At 38.0% G+C, this 18,922-nt stretch overlaps 1 protein-coding gene across 2 annotated transcripts in view; it reads left to right on the top strand.

Annotated features, from left to right (window-relative positions):
* TPH1 (tryptophan hydroxylase 1) overlaps window positions 1-18,922 on the top strand; it is a 36,964-nt gene continuing 18,042 nt past the window's right edge. Inside the window, exons 1-5 of one of the 2 annotated variants that reach the window (XM_005689574.3) lie at window positions 1-23; window positions 455-624; window positions 6,048-6,115; window positions 7,353-7,489; window positions 10,919-11,102. In XM_005689574.3, coding sequence (XP_005689631.2) covers window positions 7,373-7,489; window positions 10,919-11,102 — 301 coding nt within the window. In that variant the 5' untranslated portion in view covers window positions 1-23; window positions 455-624; window positions 6,048-6,115; window positions 7,353-7,372. The remainder of the gene's footprint in view (window positions 24-454; window positions 625-6,047; window positions 6,116-7,352; window positions 7,490-10,918; window positions 11,103-18,922) is intronic. The other variant, XM_005689575.3, reaches the window with a different exon arrangement.

Here is an 18,922-nt window from a genome sequence, read left to right as displayed (position 1 = left end):
CTCACAGCTAAGCTGCCTTCGAGGTGAGTGGATTGGTGCCTTCTCGTTGGGATCAGGGACCACCGTCAAGGATTTGGGGGCGTTGGGCTGGCTCGGGGAGAGGCAGGATCATCCTCCGGGAGGTAAATGCTTGTGGGGAGCTGGGTCTGGGAAGTCGAAGTTGTGCTCCTGTGCTCACTCATTCTTCTCCCTTCCGCCTACTCTCTTTGGGGCGAAAAGATACTATTTTTGAGGACCTCTTGAGTGCCAGAAACAGGCTCTTTACATGTCATCTGATTTCACCTCCCCAACAAACCCTGTGAAGTAGATATGTCTTGAATTTTACAGATGAGGAAACTGAAGTGGAGGTGAACCCAAGAGTGCACGATTCCTCTATGCTAGCAGAAACAGACGCACTCTTCCTTCTCTTCTATGTCAAACTGCAACATCTCTTTTTTTCCTTCTACTCCTGCAGAGGGAACCTTCCCTTAGACACTCCCAAAGAAAAGGGTGTCTCTGATGCAAAGCCTCTCAGCATCTCATCTCATCACCTCCACCCCAACACAGGACTAAGAGCTCCAGTACAAGGTTGCAGCTAACAAAGAGGCATCCGACCTACTAGTTCAGATTCTGTTAATAGTCGAGGTAAGCTTAATCTTGCCTCTGGCCATTTGGTTTACAGAGGTTTAAAATTAACTCCCCACTGATGCTCTACTCTAATTGACTTAGGGCAAAAAGACTAGAGTTGAACATTCGAAGCCAGTGAAAGTTTGCACCTGTCAATTAATTCTCAAAGAAGGATGGAATTCACTTATTTGGTTTAAAAGTAGAAGTGAGCACAGCTTAAAATAACTATACATTGTTCTGTAAAGCTATAATCTGTGACCTATGAAGTTCACTGGAGTTCATTTGGAGATGTATTATTGTCAGATTATCTTCAAGCAGGGATGTATCTTCTATTACCATTTTGTTTGCTGGTGCCTTTATTTCCTGAAATAATGTTTTTCACATTTTCATATTTTATTTTTTATTTCATCGTTACTTTCATCCTCATTCCCTTCCTCCATTCAGAAAAGAACATCAAGGTTCTATGGAGGGTTCTCTTCTTTCACACCAGTCTTTCCAGAAGCTTTTAATTCTGTCTTCAAATAGCATCCATGCTTTCAAAATACTTTAATTTAATAATGCTCTGTGCTTCCTAGATCATAGAAATTTAAGTTACACTGTTACTGATTAAACTAAATGGAGAAAACAGTCAGTGTAAACACCTTGACCTCTTCTATACCAAGGGCATGTTGGACTTCAGACTGCCTTCTTGGTATGTGTTCATTATTTCACATGGCAGGTTCCTATATCCCAGTGTATCTTTACTCAGGTCAGGAAAGGTGATAGGAGAATAGCTCACTGCCTCTCACAGAAAAATGGGAAGTACCAGTTGGCACTGGCCTATTAGAGTGTTGCTTTCAAAGTAAAATATACACTTCTTCATGAGACATATGTCCCAACAAGTGTGACCCATTGAATAGTTCATAACCTTTTATCTTACTAGGCTAGTATGGTGGGCTTTGCCCCGAAGGAGTAAGAGGGGGTAGGTAGCCTGAAGGGGGAAAGAAAAAAAGTGACAAGGGGAAAATGTTTAGGTTCTAAAAGGGATTTGGGAGTAACAATAAAGACAGAATAAAAATGCTTCATAAGTTCTATCAGGTCAAGCTGCGGCCAAATTTTAGTAAAGATCAAAGCCCTGTGTTCCTAAGTTGATTTTGGGGTGAGAGTTGGGGAGTGGAGAGAACTCTTTTCTTCTAGTTTCTTAGCAGAAGTCCCTTTTGCGAAACTTCATTCTTATATTGACTTAACAAGAGGGATAGGAATATTTCAAAATCTCAGTATACAAAATGCCCTACCTGTCATAAATATTCAGTTAATGTATCCTTCACCTTCCTCTACCCCCATGCATTAGGCAACACTGGATCCATTTCAGAACCAGGGAGAAAAGAAAGAATTATGAAGCCCAAAATGATGGATTAGCTATGAGCATTAGTACTTTCTTACAGCGGCTCCTGCCACAGGAGGTTAAGGGTCAGTTTGAAATGTGAAATAAAGTCTTGATACAGTTTGATATGAAGAGTTGCATTCTAAGCTCTGAGGGACTGTTGAAGGATGAACTATCAGGAGATCTGAACTCTGCTGGTGTTACCACTGACTGGAAAAAACATCATTTTTCTTTCCTGTTTTCTGTTCCTTGCTTGTTGTTAAAGTTTGCTTATATTCTGAAAACAGTGGTAGACCAGGAAATAACTTATAGTTTCAGTATGCTGTTACCTCAGCATGTTATGGTGATAATATGAGGGAAAATGGGGACTCAGTAAATATAGACTGACTCAGTAAATTGTACTTTGGAGTCTTCATCTGTTTGTTTGCAAAAGAATTGCTAAACTATTCACTTGAGATTTTGAACTTAATACACTTAGGGGTTTCATAGCAAATAAACAAATAAAACTGAAAAACACCTTAAGACAAAAGAATACTTAAATTTTATGTCATAACACAATCTTTTCATGTGCTTTCTATTATAAGAAGTAGATTTATAACTATCTTGTGAAATGCTTAATTCCCAGGGAAAGAAAAGTTTTTAGCCAGGGAACTTTAGGATATCAATTTTATTATGTTTAATATTTTTTTTGAAAGACTGGAAAATGTGGGATGCACTTCCCATTGTTAGAGCTAATATTTACTGAGTACTTAGTGTAGGTCAGCATCTGTTCTAAGAGTTTCATATATTATACTGCTTCTCCTTATAGCCACAAACTTGGGGCTAATTAGCCTCCATCCAATTTTGCATATAAGGAAATTAATGCACATAGAAATTATAACTTGTCTACATGGATTTGTAGTTGGATTTATTACAGAAATCTGCTTTGTCATTTTACATCTCTCTTATTTTTGGCAGTTGTACACTATAGGACAAAGTCACCAATACTGTGAGGAAAAACAGTGCATGGTCTTTGAGTGATGGTTAGACATGTAAGAACTGTTTCCAAAGGTTTTCACATCTCTAAGAATGCAAATCTGAGACCATCCCTGAATTTTTAGCTCTAGAGCCACCAATTCAGAATTTCCTGTGTATAATTAAGCTTGCCTTAAGAAATGGTCAATTCCTTTGAAGCTGAAAATCCCTTTTTGGATGTCTTGTTTCCCATCCATAAATCTTTTCTGCTCAGAGACTTAGGGATGGGCCACAAACCATCTCCAACACCTTTAGAATCTCATGGGATATTGGTCACAGGGTGGGGAAGTAGGTGAGGTTTGGTGTGCTTCTCAGATATCATAGCTCGGATCTCAGTATACTGTTCTCTTCTGCCTATTTTTCCTTGCTGGAAAGTCTGTCTCTCCTCCTCCCCCTCATAATAAATCTGTGAATTCCTTTGAGACAAATAGTCTTCGTCTTTTTCATCTTTACTGCCATAATACTGACTATAGTAATTCATTCACGTAAATGTGCTTGTATTGAAATTGTATTTGTTTTACCACTAGTAATCATTTGAATCATAGAAAAAATCCACTTTATCATTAAGTTTAACTGGCCATTTGGTTTTAAAGCATTTGACACAGAGATTGTCTTAGTTGCAGAGAATAAATTGACACGGTTAGAAATATCTACGCAGTTTCAGTTTTAATGTCAATGACTTGATAAGTATTTGTTAAATTTTGAATTTTATATTTTTGGGTACCTGAAGTAGCTTAGTTTCTTCTCTGGGGAAAACACCAGAATACCAAGTCACATTATGTGTTTAAAATGTGTAAGCGAGTTTTGAATGCTGTGAGTTCTGATTAACTGTTTGGTTGCTTTGCTGTATTAGAAAAGTTAGGTAGTGTGCCCAAGGTCATACACTGACAAATGTTAGACCAGTGATTAGATATTTCCTTACACTGTTGCAGTGTAAATAGTGGTTGAGAAGATGCCAAGGTAGATATCTAGTTCATCTGAGACATCAACTTTCAACTAGATCCTAGGAATTTTGCTCTACTTTTTGTGTTTCTGAACATTTTTAGGGTAATTCTGTGAAGGCAGATACACACATTAGCATTCACATTTTCATAGGCCAGTTTTCAATATGTGTTCTTACATTTCTAGCTGTGTTACCATGGACAGGTTAGTTTCTCTAAGCTTCAGTTTTCTCATTTATAAAATGAATATAATTCCTATCTCTCTCCACCAAGATTTTTATAAGAATTATATGGGACAATATTAGTGCATGATATATATATAGGTATTTGACAAGTATCACCCACCTCTTGGGTTGTTAAAAATGGATGGAGTCTTGTTATCATGGCATGGGAAATTCTTTATCTTCACACTCTCTGAACTTATATGTAGAAGTCCCTCAACTTAGTATCTGCCTGATAAATATTTTTTAAAACTAAATTTCGAAGGTATCAAAGACTGGATTCTGAAACAGAAAATTGTACTCCATTGGCAAATTTAGTAGCAGACTATTGTTTATGACCATACAGTTGGAAATTCCTGAGCTTTATTTGGTACTTTATAACCTCTATCAAGCCAGATAGGGCTCTTAGGGTTACTTCTTATAAGGTGCCCCCAAATGTTACACAGTATGGGTTTTAAAAAGGGCATTATGGCCAAAAGAGAAAACTCACAAAGTTCTCTGGTCAGAAGGACAGAAATTCATGAAGCCCCTCATTTTGCATCAGCCTATAGAAAGCATTTCCAAGCCAAGAATTTAGCTTAATGGAAAATTACCTTGTCCTAACTTTTCTCATTTAGCCTTTCATCGGGCTGGTCATTGTATGGGTACCTGAGATGGGTATCTGAATGGGCATAGAAGATCAAGTCCAGACTCCTCTGCATTAACTGCACAGAGCCTTTTGAAGGCTCTGACCCGCTTACCATGCCTACGTGATCCCTCAGTGCTCTGAAATACTTGGTCACCTCCTGTTGTCTTTCCCCTGTCATCTGTCATCTTTCACATCTTCATGAGCTCTTTCCCCTTTTTCTTTAGGAGAGGAATCCAAACACGTCTTCAGTGAAGCACCTCTAAATACACAGTGAGATAGTTAATCTAGCCACTGCCATCACTCTACCATCCGTGTTCTCTGTTACAGTGCTTAGCCTTCACATGATTCTTCTATATAAGACTCTTATAGTTTCCTGAGGGTAGGGACCATGTCTGTCGCCAGTCTTTCATTCATTTATTCATTCTGTGACATCTGTTTGGTCCCTGTTATGTGCAGAGACTGTGCTAGGAACTAACAATGGTGAATAAAAGTATATGTGATCCCTGCCCCACACAGAACTCCTAGGCTAGTTGTAAATACAGAACAACCATATATACAGGTGAGCTACAGCTGCACCTGTGACTGTTGTTATGAGTAGGAAGTATCTGGTGCAATGAGAATCAACACTAGGGGTTGACTTGGGGAGGTCAGGGAAGGCTTCCACGAGTTTGTGAAGTTTGAACTGCGGGGTACTGGAACACAGTCTCTCTGGCTTCAAGCCCATGCCATCCTATGATACTTGCTCCACAGTCTTGGATCAATGTATGCAAGGTGGCAAAAGGCAGTGAGATTGGTTATGTCAATTTAAGTTGTTAAATGTCAGTTCTGCTAGAACAATGATGTGAAACTGGGCAATTAGGAAGAATTAATAACCCAAAGAAAACTAATAACCGTAAATCTTCAACATGCAGTTTCCATGTACTAATCTAACTCTTATTTCTCAAGTGTGTATTTCTCAATTGAGAGTCACCAGTACAAAGTTACTGTACCCTACATCTATCTGCTATACTATTCTCACCTTCCCCAACACATATACACACAGTTGTATTTGTAATCATATGGCACTTGTAGGCCAATACTAAAATGGCTTCAGGGCTCATGGCCTAGGGGGTTCCATAGTCAGAGAGAAAGCACATACTTACCTGGAACCAGAATTCTCTGGGCTAGCAGTTATCCATCTAGTCCACCTGTGTCCAGAGCTGTCCAGACTCTTGAATTTACAAAAGAAATAAAAGGCCCTATCCCTGTTCTGAAGGAGTTTGCTCTCTTTTTAGAAGCCATGTATGAGTGACACTTTTGAGGAAAGCCATTCAAGACCCAGTATAACTACAATTAACAAATGGTGAGATGTGGAGAAAAGGTAACCCTTCTGCTTTGCTGGTGGGAATGGAAATTGGTGCAGCCACAATGGAAAACAGTATGGAAGTGCCTCAAAAAACTAAAAATAGAACTACTATGTGATCCAGAAATTCCTCTTGGGCTTACACTCAAAGAAAATGAAAACACTACTTTGAAAAGATACACGCACCCCAATATTCACAGTAGCATTATTTATAATAGCCAAGATACAGAGACATATATATATGATTGAATGCAAAAGAAGGGGGCAGCAGAGGACGAGATAGTTGGATGGCATCACCCATTCAATGGACATGAATTTGAGTAAACTCCGGGAGATAGTGAAGGACAGAGGAGCCTTGTGAGAGCTGGACATGATTTAGTGGCTGAACAACAACAATATATAAATATGTATACACACGCAATGGAATATTAGCCATAAAAAGAATGAAAGTCTGCCATTGGCAGCAATATGGATGGACCCCAAGGGTATGATGCTTACTGAAATAAGTCAGAGAAAGACAAATCCTGTATATTATCACTTACATGTGAAATCTAAAATATGAAACAAGTAAATGAAAATAACAGAAACAGACTTACAGATATAGAGAACAGCTGGTGGTTACCAGTGGGAGAGTAGAGGAGGAAAGGGGCAAAATAGCATAGGAGATTAACAGTAAAAGTTATTACCTATAAAATAAATAAGCTACAAGGATATATATATTATACAGCACAGAGAATATATCAGTATTTTATGATAATTTTAAATGGAATATAATCTATGAAAACACTGAATCACTAAGTTGTACATCTGACACTAAAAAAACAAGAAAGATCCAGTTTAACAAAGTGCTAAAATTGTAGGGGGAGAGGAGGTAGGTTCTCATAGAGGAAGAGTGCTCAGTTCAGACCACAACAGTCAGGACGACTGCAAGAAGCCCATGGGCTTGAGTCATACCCCAAAAGCACTGGATTAGGAAAAAAAAGAGAAGGAAACTACTAACAAGTATTGTATGCCTATTATATTCTAAGTACTATGCTAGGCAATCTTTTAGCTTATTTTGGTCTCATTATGGCCTTGCAAAGTATATCTGTACACTCATGTTTTATAGGTGAAGAAACTAAAACTTGGTTAATGTTATCAAATATTGTCTGAGTTTCAAATATCTGTATTATCAAACATTGCCTACATCGCATAACTTTCTTTTTTAGATCTTTCTATTTTCATACTTTGTTTTTAGAGAAGTACACCAAACTGATCATGATTGAAGACAATAAGGAAAACAAAGACCATTCCTTCGAAAGGGAAAGAGCAACCCTTATTTTTTCCTTAAAAAATGAAGTTGGAGGACTTATAAAAGCACTGAAAATCTTCCAGGTAAATACTCTCCATATTTTTGTATAAAACTTTTATGAAATGGATCTATAAGATTATTTGTAAATTTGTCATTGGTGGACTACAGAAATGTTTTAAGCATTTAAGTTTCTAAAATACTGCTCAGTTCTATCAGGTGGGCAAGGGATACAAACAATTTATAGAAATAATTTATTATTTAAGTAATAAAGAAGTGCAGAAAGAAAGATTTACTTCATAGATTTTGAAGAAGCAAATTTTAATTTTAGCTAAATAAATATTCAGATTTTAATGATATCATTGATATGAATATGTTAAATTATATTTTTATACAGCAAAATAGCAAAGATTCTACAATTATACTACTCCTTACTGTCAAAGCTTCAGTGCATTTGGCACTTAACTACACCTTTGATGTGAAGGAAAATTGCTGTGATGTGTAGGGAAACAACCTGGCAATATGTATTGTGAGTCTGAAAGTGTTCACACATTTCGGCCCAGTAGTTTTACTTTCATAAATCTGTCTTAAAGAAATTGGGTCAGCCAGTCAGAACACGAGTGCTTACTGAGTGCCAGTTGTGATTCATGGGGTTGCAAAGACTTGGACACGACCGAGCGACTGAACTGAACTGAACTGAAGGGCACGGTACTTCCCCCCTGGTGGCTCAGACGGTAAAGCGTCTGTCTACAATGTGGGAGACCCGGGTTTGATCCCTGGATCGGGAAGATCCTCTGGAGAAGGAAATGGCAATCCACTTCAGTACTATTGCCTGGAAAATCCCATGGACAGAGGAGCCTGGTAGGCTACAGTCCATGGGGTTGCGAAGAGTTGGACACAACTGAGCGACTTCACTTCACTAAGGGCACAGTGCCCCGCTGGATACAGAGATGTGGGCGGGAGCAGAGCAGACCCAGTGCCCGTCCTCCCAGTGTACACAGTCCAGTGCAGAAGACAAACACTGAACAGTTATGTTAGTAGAGAAATGATTGTTGTTGTCTAGTCACTAAGTTGTGTTTGACTCTTCTGTGACCCCATGCACTGTAGCCTGCCAGGCTCCTCTCCCAGGCAAGGATACTGGCATGGGTTGCCTTTCCCTTCCCCAGGGGATCTTACTGACCCAGGGAGTGAACTCGTGACCTCTGCATTAGCTGGCAGATTCCTATCCACTGAGCTTCGCTGGTGGCTCAGATGGTAAAGAATCTGTCTGCACTGCAGGAGACCCAGGTTTGACTTCTCTTTCTTCACTTTTTCAACCTATAGGGGGCAACCATTTTCAACTCTTTTAACTATATTGTATGGTATTAACTTCTACATTTATAAACAGTATGTGTATTCTGCTGCTATTTCTTGATTTTTCCGTTTGTAGATATTACCTATTGGTTTTCTCCGATAGAAGTAAACATTTAGCTTCCTTGGCACAACTCCCTTTCTAGAGGCCTCCTCAACTCCCCTTTCCCCCACCTTCCCAGAGTAGTTATGCCCCAATTTTTGGCTATATCAGTCTTTAGTGTTTTCATTATTAAGATTATGTAAGTCTTGCTCAGAGAAAAGCCATATTATCCATTATTCTGACTTTTTATTTCTTTATGTACCTAGTACAAGATTACAACGTAGTGTTTAAGGGCATAGACTATGGATTTGGACAGCCTGACTTTGAATTCCAGCTTGAACACTTACTAACTGTGTGCCTTTGGGTAAACTGCTTAACCTCTCTGTGCCTCTCTTTCTGTAATTGAAATATCTGATAGGGAATGTCTCACTTATTGCTTTAACTTTACTGGAATTTTCTTGGATCTTCTTGACTAAATTTTTCTCCTGGATGGACTTTTAAATTATTTGATTATATTTCCTTGCCACATTCCATCAATATTTTGATTTTAATAGCACTCAATTTTAGATTGATTTAGGAAGAAATGACATTTTGTGTCTTTTTCTCCAAAAACATAATGTATAGCTTTACATTTGTTCAAGTAATCATTCAAAAAATATTTCTAATTATAAAAGTCATAAGAAATAGATTCACTGAAACTCTCCTTTGTTCCTGATCAGCTCCAGTATTTGTAGCTCACTTTCTTCTGTTGGTTCCATGATAGATTCTACATTCCAGGATGAACCCTGCCTATTCCAGTTCCCAACATCCCTGACACTCACTCTCTATTGTTATTTATCAAGTTCATGTTCCCTGATAATTATCTCATCCCTACTTTTACTCATACAAGTCCCTCTTGTTTGGAATCCCACTTCTCCCCTTCTGTTTATTAAGACTCACCTCAGTTCCTATCTACTTCGTAGAAGCTTCTACTTTCTCTAGCTCATGATGCTTTTTCCCTTTGTGGAACATCTTCTGCACCTGAAGCCAAACTATTTGTATTTTCTTAAGTCTTTCAGGCTCCCTAGGTGGTGCTAGTGGTAAAGAATCCACTTGCTGATGCAGGAGACACAAGAAATGAAGGTTTGATCCCTGGGTGGGGAAGATCCTCTGGAGTAGGAAATGGCAACCCACTCCAGTATTCTTGCCTGGAAAATTCCGTGGACAGAGGAGGATCCTGGCGGGCTACAGTCCACAGAGCCACAAAAAGTTGGACACGACTGAACACACACACACACACACACACACACACACACACACACACACACTTAGTCTTTCATGTATTAGCCAACTAGATTGTCAACTTCTTGTATGTCTTGTCTTTCTTCGTATGCTTCACCGCCCTTACCTGGCTATACAGGTGTTCATGAAGTTAATTTAGATTCGACATGTTAGTATTGGAGAGCATCTACTCTTTCTCATTTTTTAGATGTTGGATGATTGGTTCTTATGTTTCATGATTATGTCACCAGGGTTTTCCCTCACCACCCAAACTGGTAACAGAAGATACCCTCCCCTAGCAGGTTTACGCATATGGCACCCATAGCTCAGGCTGGCATGGGAAGACATCAGAAGAAGCAATCTGATTCAGCTTGTTGCTTGAGTTTGTAGCCTAGGAGATTGGAGGTATTCAACATTTTGTGTTCAAGCTGTTCATCTAGTTTTAGTAAATGGATTTTTTCAAAGGAAACTTTTCTTTCTGAAGGACTAGACACTAAGATAACTTTTTCAAAAAGCTAGCCTTTATTTGTGAGAATTTTCAAAGAGTTCTTTTCATCTAGAAGACTAGGTCTTTCGATTTGAATACCAATCAGTTGTGGAAATCTGGGGGACTCCCTAGTGGGTGTTCATTTCATTTATTGGTTTCTGGAGGGTGTGATGAATTTTTCAAACTTAAAAAAAAAGTACCTAACATTTAGGAGGAATTGTTTTGCTGCTGGCAGGACTGAAAATGGACTTTTCCCCCCGCTGGCTACCGTGACAAATGATGAGATTGATTTTCAGCGGTAATGAAAGCAGTTCGCTCAGAGACTATAACCATTTGCGGCAGCCATGGATACTCTTCACCTTCTTCTTTCCACAGGAGAAGCATGTGAACCTGTTACACATCGAGTCCCGAAAATCAAAGAGAAGAAGCTCAGAATTTGAGATTTTTGTTGACTGTGATATCAGTAGAGAACAACTGAATGATATTTTTCATCTGTTGAAGTCTCATTCTAATATTCTCTCTGTGAATCTACCAGATAATTTTACTGTGAAGGAAGACAGTAAGTTGAAAGGTGAAAATGCTACTCAGATGATTAAGTGCATAATATATGTGTCTGATCTTATGTTTATCTTAAAGGCATGAAAGTAAAACCCAAACACTGTCTCTTCAAATTGCTTACAATCTGATAATAAAGAAATACAAAATGTAACTGCTCAAGGTGGTAAAGAAAAATTATAAAGCAACACTTTATCAAAGGTGAGAGAAGTGAAAAGGAAACCTTGAGTATAATAAAGAATTCAGAATAGTTAGAAATCCATTTAGTTATCTCAATTTTTAAATTGTCAGGCATTTCTTGGTTTCACAAATCTCAAATTCACAATCTCTGAGCACTTAATAACTCTTACAGCGCAGATTCTTAGCAGATATTAAATGGATATTTAAATCTGCTGAAACTGTTGACAATTACTGACAACTATGATATGAAATACTTTATATGTGAAATACAACATTCTTCCTTGCCCTCACTTCCACCAAAACCAAATGGAAAAGCAGTAAAGCCCTCTAAGTTTTTGGATGCTCAGATAGCAAGGATATAGTCTAAAATCTCTACTGTGAAAAAATCCTTGTAGTTTACCTAGGGCAAAACACAAGCAAATAAATCAGTCATTTTTGTATATGGTCCTCAATTTTAAATAATCCCTTCAGATTATGTTACAAGATTGGGGATGTAATAAGTGCTGGTAGTCATCTGTTATGTGTTTGTATGCCTATGTGTGCTAAGTCACTTCAGTCATGTCCAGCTATTTGTGACCCCAAGGACTATAGCCCGCCAGGCTCCTCTGTTCATGGGATTCTCCAGGCAAGAATACTGGAGTGGGTTGCCATTCTCTTCTCCAGGGGATCTTCCTGACCCAGGGATCGAACCTGTGTTCCTTGCATTGGCAGGCAGATTATTTACTTGGGAAGCCCTGGACCTTGGTTACCTCGTCTATAAAATGATGAGTCTTATAGTGGCTAAATTGTTCAGTTGATATTTAGGGAACAGCAGCTTGTGTCAGATATTTCTACTAAGAAATGGGGATATAAAAAAATAATCGTACCCTGGAGTCATTCCAGTTCTTTTCTGTAAGACAGCCATATACGGTTTCATTACAATAAAACATAGTAAAAGCTTTTGAAGAATTAGAATCATAGTCCCGGGAACCTAGAAGATAGAGAATTAGCGCCACCTACAGGGTCAGGGAAGGCTCATTTGATTTGGGTCTTGAAGGAGAAGGATATTCTCAGGAAAATTGAACGATGAGGTGGAGCAGGACTGGGAGTGGAACAGTTATTCCAGGGAGAAGAGCTTTAGGAAGGCTTGTATGTATGAGGGATGGCAAGAAGATCAAAGTGGCAAAGACATATGTGATATCTAGGATACTCTTAATCAACAAAAATAAACATTCAGTGAAAGTGAAAGTTTCTTGTGTCCAACTCTTTGCGACCCCATGGACTATACAGTCCATGGAATTCTCCAGGTCAGAATACTGAAGTGGATAGCCTTTTCCTTCTCCAGGGGATCTTCCGAACCCAGGTATCAAACCCAGGTGTCCTGCATTAAAGGCAGATTTTTTTAACAGCTAAGCCACACATTCAGAGTTTTTAATAATTTAAAAGCATTTAAATTTAAAGACATTCAGAGTTTTAAACATTTAAATTTAAAAACATTCAGAGTTTTTAATAAATTTGCACCTTAATCTGTAGAGTTCATCCTTATCTACTTTTTTTTTTCCAAGATGTCTATAGCTCCTTATTTAGAATTAAAGACAATGAATGGCAGAAATAAGAAACAAAACAGGAGAATTTTCTTTTTGTATTTAAATATTTTAGCTATTGGAACTTTAAATATTGAAAGGCCAATTAAAAGTGCATTTGACATAATTTTTTTTCTTTTTTATTTATTATTATTATTATTTTTTTAGTTTTTTATTTTTAAAATTTTAAAATCTTTAATTCTTACATGCATTCCCAAACATGAACCCCCCTCCCACCTCCCTCCCCATAACATCTCTCTGGGTCATCCCCATGCACCAGCCCCAAGCATGCTGTATCCTGCATCAGACATAGACTGGCGATTCAATTCTTACATGATAGTATACATGTTAGAATGCCATTCTCCCAAATCATCCCACCCTCTCCCTCCCCCTCTGAGTCCAAAAGTCCGTTATACACATCTGTGTCTTTTTTCCTGTCTTGCATACAGGGTCGTCATTGCCATCTTCCTAAGTTCCATATATATGTGTTAGTATACTGTATTGGTGTTTTTCTTTCTGGCTTACTTCACTCTGTATAATAAGCTCCAGTTTCATCCATCTCATCAGAACTGATTCAAATGAATTCTTTTTAACGGCTGAGTAATACTCCATTGTGTATATGTACCACAGCTTTCTTATCCATTCATCTGCTGATGGACATCTAAGTTGTTTCCATGTCCTGGCTATTATAAACAGTGCTGCAATGAACATTGGGGTACATGTGTCTCTTTCAATTCTGGTTTCCTCGGTGTGTATGCCTAGCAGTGGGATTGCTGGGTCATAAGGTAGTTCTATTTGCAATTTTTTAAGGAATCTCCACACTGTTCTCCATAGTGGCTGTACTAGTTTGCATTCCTACCAACAGTGTAGGAGGGTTCCCTTTTCTCCACACCCTCTCCAGCATTTATTGCTTGCAGATTTTTGGATAGCAGCCATTCTGACTGGTGTGAAGTGGTACCTCATTGTGGTTTTGATTTGCATTTCTCTAATAATGAGTGATGTTGAGCATCTTTTCATGTGTTTGTTAGCCATCCGTATGTCTTCTTTGGAGAAATGTCTATTGAGTTCTTTGGCCCATTTTTTGATTGGGTCGTTTATTTTTCTGGAATTGAGCTGCATAAGTTGCTTGTATATTTTTGAGATTAGTTGTTTGTCAGTTGCTTCATTTGCTATTATTTTCTCCCATTCAGAAGGCTGTCTTTTCACCTTGCTTATATTTTCCTTTGTTGTGCAGAAGCTTTTAATTTTAATTAGATCCCATTTGTTTATTTTTGCTTTTATTTCCAGAATTCTGGGAGGTGGATCATAGAGGATCCTGCTGTGATTTATGTCTGAGAGTGTTTTGCCTATGTTCTCCTCTAGGAGTTTTATAGTTTCTGATCTTACATTTAGATCTTTAATCCATTTTGAGTTTATTTTTGTGTGCGGTGTTAGAAAGTGATCTAGTTTCATTCTTTTACAAGTGGTTGACCAGTTTTCCCAGCACCACTTGTTAAAGAGATTGTCTTTACTCCATTGTATATTCTTGCCTCCTTTGTCAAAGATAAGGTGTCCATACGTGTGTGGATTTATCTCTGGGCTTTCTATTTTGTTCCATTGATCTATATGTCTGTCTTTGTGCCAGTACCATACTGTCTTGATGACTGTGGCTTTGTAGTAGAGCCTGAAGTCAGGCAGGTTGATTCCTCCAGTTCCATTCTTATTTCTCAAGATTGCTTTGGCTATTCGAGGTTTTTTGTATTTCCATACAGATCTTGAAATTATTTGTTCTAGTTCTGTGAAAAATATTGCTGGTAGCTTGATAGGGATTGCATTGAATTTGTAAATTGCTTTGGGTAGTATACTCATTTTCACTATATTGATCCTTCCGATCCATGAACATGGTATATTTCTCCATCTATTAGTGTCCTCTTTGATTTCTTTCATCAGTGTTTTATAGTTTTCTATATATAGGTCTTTAGTTTCTTTAGGTAGATATATTCCTAAGTATTTTATTCTTTTCGTTGCAATGGTGAATAGAATTGTTTCCTTAATTTCTTTTTCTACTTTCTCATTATTCGTGTATAGGAATGCAAGGGATTTCTGTGTGTTGATTTTATATCCTGCAGCTTTACTATATTCATTGATGAGCTCTAGTAATTTTCTGGTGGAGTCTTTAGGGTTTTCTATGTAGAGGATCATGTCATCTGCAAACAGTGAGAGTTTTACTTCTTCTTTTCCAATTTGGATTCCTTTTATTTCTTTTTCTGCTCTGACTGCTGTGGCCAAAACTTCCAGAACTATGTTGAATAGTAGCGGTGAAAGTGGACACCCTTGTCTTGTTCCTGACTTTAGGGGAAATGCTTTCAATTTTTCACCATTGAGGATAATGTTTGCTGTGGGTTTGTCATATATAGCTTTTATTATGTTGAGGTATGTTCCTTCTATTCCTGCTTTCTGGAGAGTTTTTATCATAAATGGATGTTGAATTTTGTCAAAGGCCTTCTCTGCATCTATTGAGATAATCATATGGTTTTTATTTTTCAATTTGTTAATGTGGTGAATTACATTGATTGATTTGCGGATATTGAAGAATCCTTGCATCCCTGGGATAAAGCCCACTTGGTCATGGTGTATGATCTTTTTAATGTGTTGTTGGATTCTGATTGCTAGAATTTTGTTGAGGATTTTTGCATCTATGTTCATCAGTGATATTGGCCTGTAGTTTTCTTTTTTTGTGACATCTTTGTCAGGTTTTGGTATTAGGGTGATGGTGGCCTCATAGAATGAGTTTGGAAGTTTACCTTCCTCTGCAATTTTCTGGAAGAGTTTGAGGAGGATAGGTGTTAGCTCTTCTCTAAATTTTTGGTAGAATTCAGCTGTGAAGCCGTCTGGACCTGGGCTTTTGTTTGCTGGAAGATTTCTGATTACAGTTTCAATTTCCATGCTTGTGATGGGTCTGTTAAGATTTTCTATTTCTTCCTGGTTCAGTTTTGGAAAATTGTACTTTTCTAAGAATTTGTCCATTTCTTCCACGTTGTCCGTTTTATTGGCGTACAACTGCTGATAGTAGTCTCTTATGATCCTTTGTATTTCTGTGTTGTCTGTTGTGATCTCTCCATTTTCATTTCTAATTTTATTGATTTGATTTTTCTCTCTTTGCTTCTTGATGAGTCTGGCTAATGGTTTGTCAATTTTATTTATCCTTTCAAAGAACCAGCTTTTGGCTTTGTTGATTTTTGCTATGGTCTCTTTTGTTTCTTTTGCATTTATTTCTGCCCTAATTTTTAAGATTTCTTTCCTTCTACTAACTCTGGGGTTCTCCAATTCTTCCTTTTCTAGTTGCTTTAGTTGCAGAGTTAGGTTATTTATTTGACTTTTTTCTTGTTTCTTGAGGTATGCCTGTATTGCTATGAACTTTCCTCTTAGCACTGCTTTTATAGTGTCCCACAGGTTTTGGGTTGTTGTGTTTTCATTTTCATTAGTTTCTATGCATATTTTGATTTCTTTTTTGATTTCTTCTGTGATTTGTTGGTTATTCAGAAGTGAGTTGTTCAACCTTCATATGTTGGAATTTTTAATAGTTTTTCTCCTGTAATTGAGATATAATCTTAATGCATTATGGTCAGAAAAGATGCTTGGAATGATTTGGATTTTTTTGAATTTATCAAGTTTAGATTTATGGCCCAGGATGTGATCTATCCTGGAGAAGGTTCCATGAGCACTTGAAAAAAAGGTGAAATTCATTGTTTTGGGGTGAAATGTCCTATAGATATCAATTAGGTCTAACTGATCTAATGTATCATTTAAAGTTTGCGTTTCTCTGTTAATTTTCTGTTTAGTTGATCTGTCCATAGGTGTGAGTGGGGTATTAAAGTCTCCCACTATTATTGTGTTATTGTTGATTTCCCCTTTCATACTTGTTAGCATTTGTCTTACATATTGCGGTGCTCCTATATTGGGTGCATATATATTTATAATTGTTATATCTTCTTCTTGGATTGTTCCTTTGATCATTATGTAGTGGCCTTCTTTGTCTCTTTTCACAGCCTTTGTTTTAAAGTCTATTTTGTCGGATATGAGTATTGCCACTACTGCTTTCTTTTGGTCTCTATTTGCGTGGTATATCTTTTTCCAGCCCTTCACTTTCAGTCTGTATGTGTCCCTTGTTTTGAGGTGGGTCTCTTGTAAGCAGCAAATAGAGGGGTCTTGTTTTTGTATCCATTCGGCCAGTCTTTGCCTTTTGGTTGGGGCGTTCAACCCATTTACGTTTAAGGTAATTATTGATAAGTATGATCCCGTTACCATTTACTTTATTGTTTTGGGTTCGGGTTTATACACCCTTTTAGTGTTTCCTGTCTAGAGAATATCCTTTAGAATTTGTTGGAGAGCTGGTTTGGTGGTGCTGAATTCTCTCAGCTTTTGCTTGTCTGTAAAGCTTTTGATTTCTCGTTCGTATTTGAATGAGATCCTTGCTGGGTACAGTAATCTGGGCTGTAGGTTATTGTCTTTCATCACTTTAAGTATGTCTTGCTATTCCCTCCTGGCCTGAAGAGTTTCTATTGAAAGATCAGCTGTTATCCTTATGGGAATCCCCTTGTGTGTTATTTGTTGTTTTTCCCTTGCTGCTTTTAATATTTGTTCTTTGTGTTTGATCTTTGTTAATTTGATGAATATGTGTCTTGGGGTGTTTCGCCTTGGGTTTATCCTATTTGGAACTCTCTGTGTTTCTTGGACTTGGGTGATTATTTCCTTCCCATTTTAGGGAAGTTTTCAACTATTATCTCCTCAAGGATTTTCTCATGATCTTTCTTTCTGTCTTCTTCTTCTGGGACTCCTATAATTCGAATGTTGGAGCGTTTCATATTGTCCTGGAGGTCTCTGAGATTGTCCTCGTTTCTTTTAATTCGTTTTTCTTGTTTCCTCTCTGATTCATTTATTTCTACCATTCTATCTTCTATTTCACTAATCCTATCTTCTGCCTCCGTTATTCTACTATTTGTTGCCTCCAAAGTGTTTCTGATCTCATTTATTGCATTATTCACTATATTTTGACTCTTTTTTATTTCTTCTAGGTCCTTGTTAAACCTTTCTTGCATCTTCTCAATCCTTGTCTCTAGGCTATTTATCTGTGATTCCATTTTGATTTCAAGATTTTGGATCATTTTCACTATCAATATTCGAAATTCCTTCGAAGGTAGATTCCCTACTTCTTCCTCTTTTGTTTGGTTTGGTGGGCAACTCTCCTGTTCCTTTACCTGCTGAGTATTCCTCTGTCTCTTCATCTTGGTTATATTGCTGCGTTTGGGGTGGCCTTTTTATATTCTGGTAATTTGTGGAGTTCTCTTTATTATGGAGCTTCCTCACTGTGGGTGGGGTTCTATCAGTGGCTTGTCAAGGTTTCCTGGTTTGGGAGGCTTGTGTTGGAGTTCTGGTGGGTGGAGCTGGGTTTCTTCTCTCTGGAGTGCAGTGGAGTGACCCGTAATGGGTTATGAGACATCAAAGGTTTGGGGATAATTTTGAGCTGCCTGTATATTGAAGCTCAGGGGAGTGTTCCTGTGTTGCTGGAGAATTTGCATGGCATGTCTTGTTTTGGAACTTGTTGGCCCTTGGGTGGAGCTTGGTTTTGGTGTAGGTATGAAGGCATTTGATGAGCTCCTATTGCTTAATGTTCCCTGAATTCAAGAGTTCTCTAATGTTTTCAGGCTTTGGATTTAAGCCCCCTGCTTCTGGTTTTCAGTTTTATTTTTACAGTAGCCTCTAGACTTCTCCATCTATACAGCACCAATGATAAAACATCTAGGTTAAAGATGAAAAGTTTCTCCACATTGAGGGACACTCAGAGAGGTTCACTGAGTTACAAGGAGAAGAGAAGATGGAGGGGGTAGTTAGAGGTAACTGGAACGAGATGCGGTGAGATCAAAAGAGGACAGAGCAAGCTAGCCAGTAGTCACTTCCTTATGTGCGCTCTATAGTCTGGACCGCTCAGAGTTATTTACAGAGTTATACGGGGAAGAGGAGAGGGAGGAAGTAGACAGAGGTGACCAGGAGGATAAGAGAGAGGAATGAGTAGGAGGGAGACAAATCCTGCCAGTAACCAGTT

The sequence above is a fragment of the Capra hircus genome, chromosome 15 (assembly GCF_001704415.2).
Source record: "Capra hircus breed San Clemente chromosome 15, ASM170441v1, whole genome shotgun sequence".
NCBI lineage: Eukaryota > Metazoa > Chordata > Mammalia > Artiodactyla > Bovidae > Capra > Capra hircus.
Note: the sequence above shows the minus strand (reverse complement) of the source record. Positions and strands in the feature narration are given on the sequence as shown.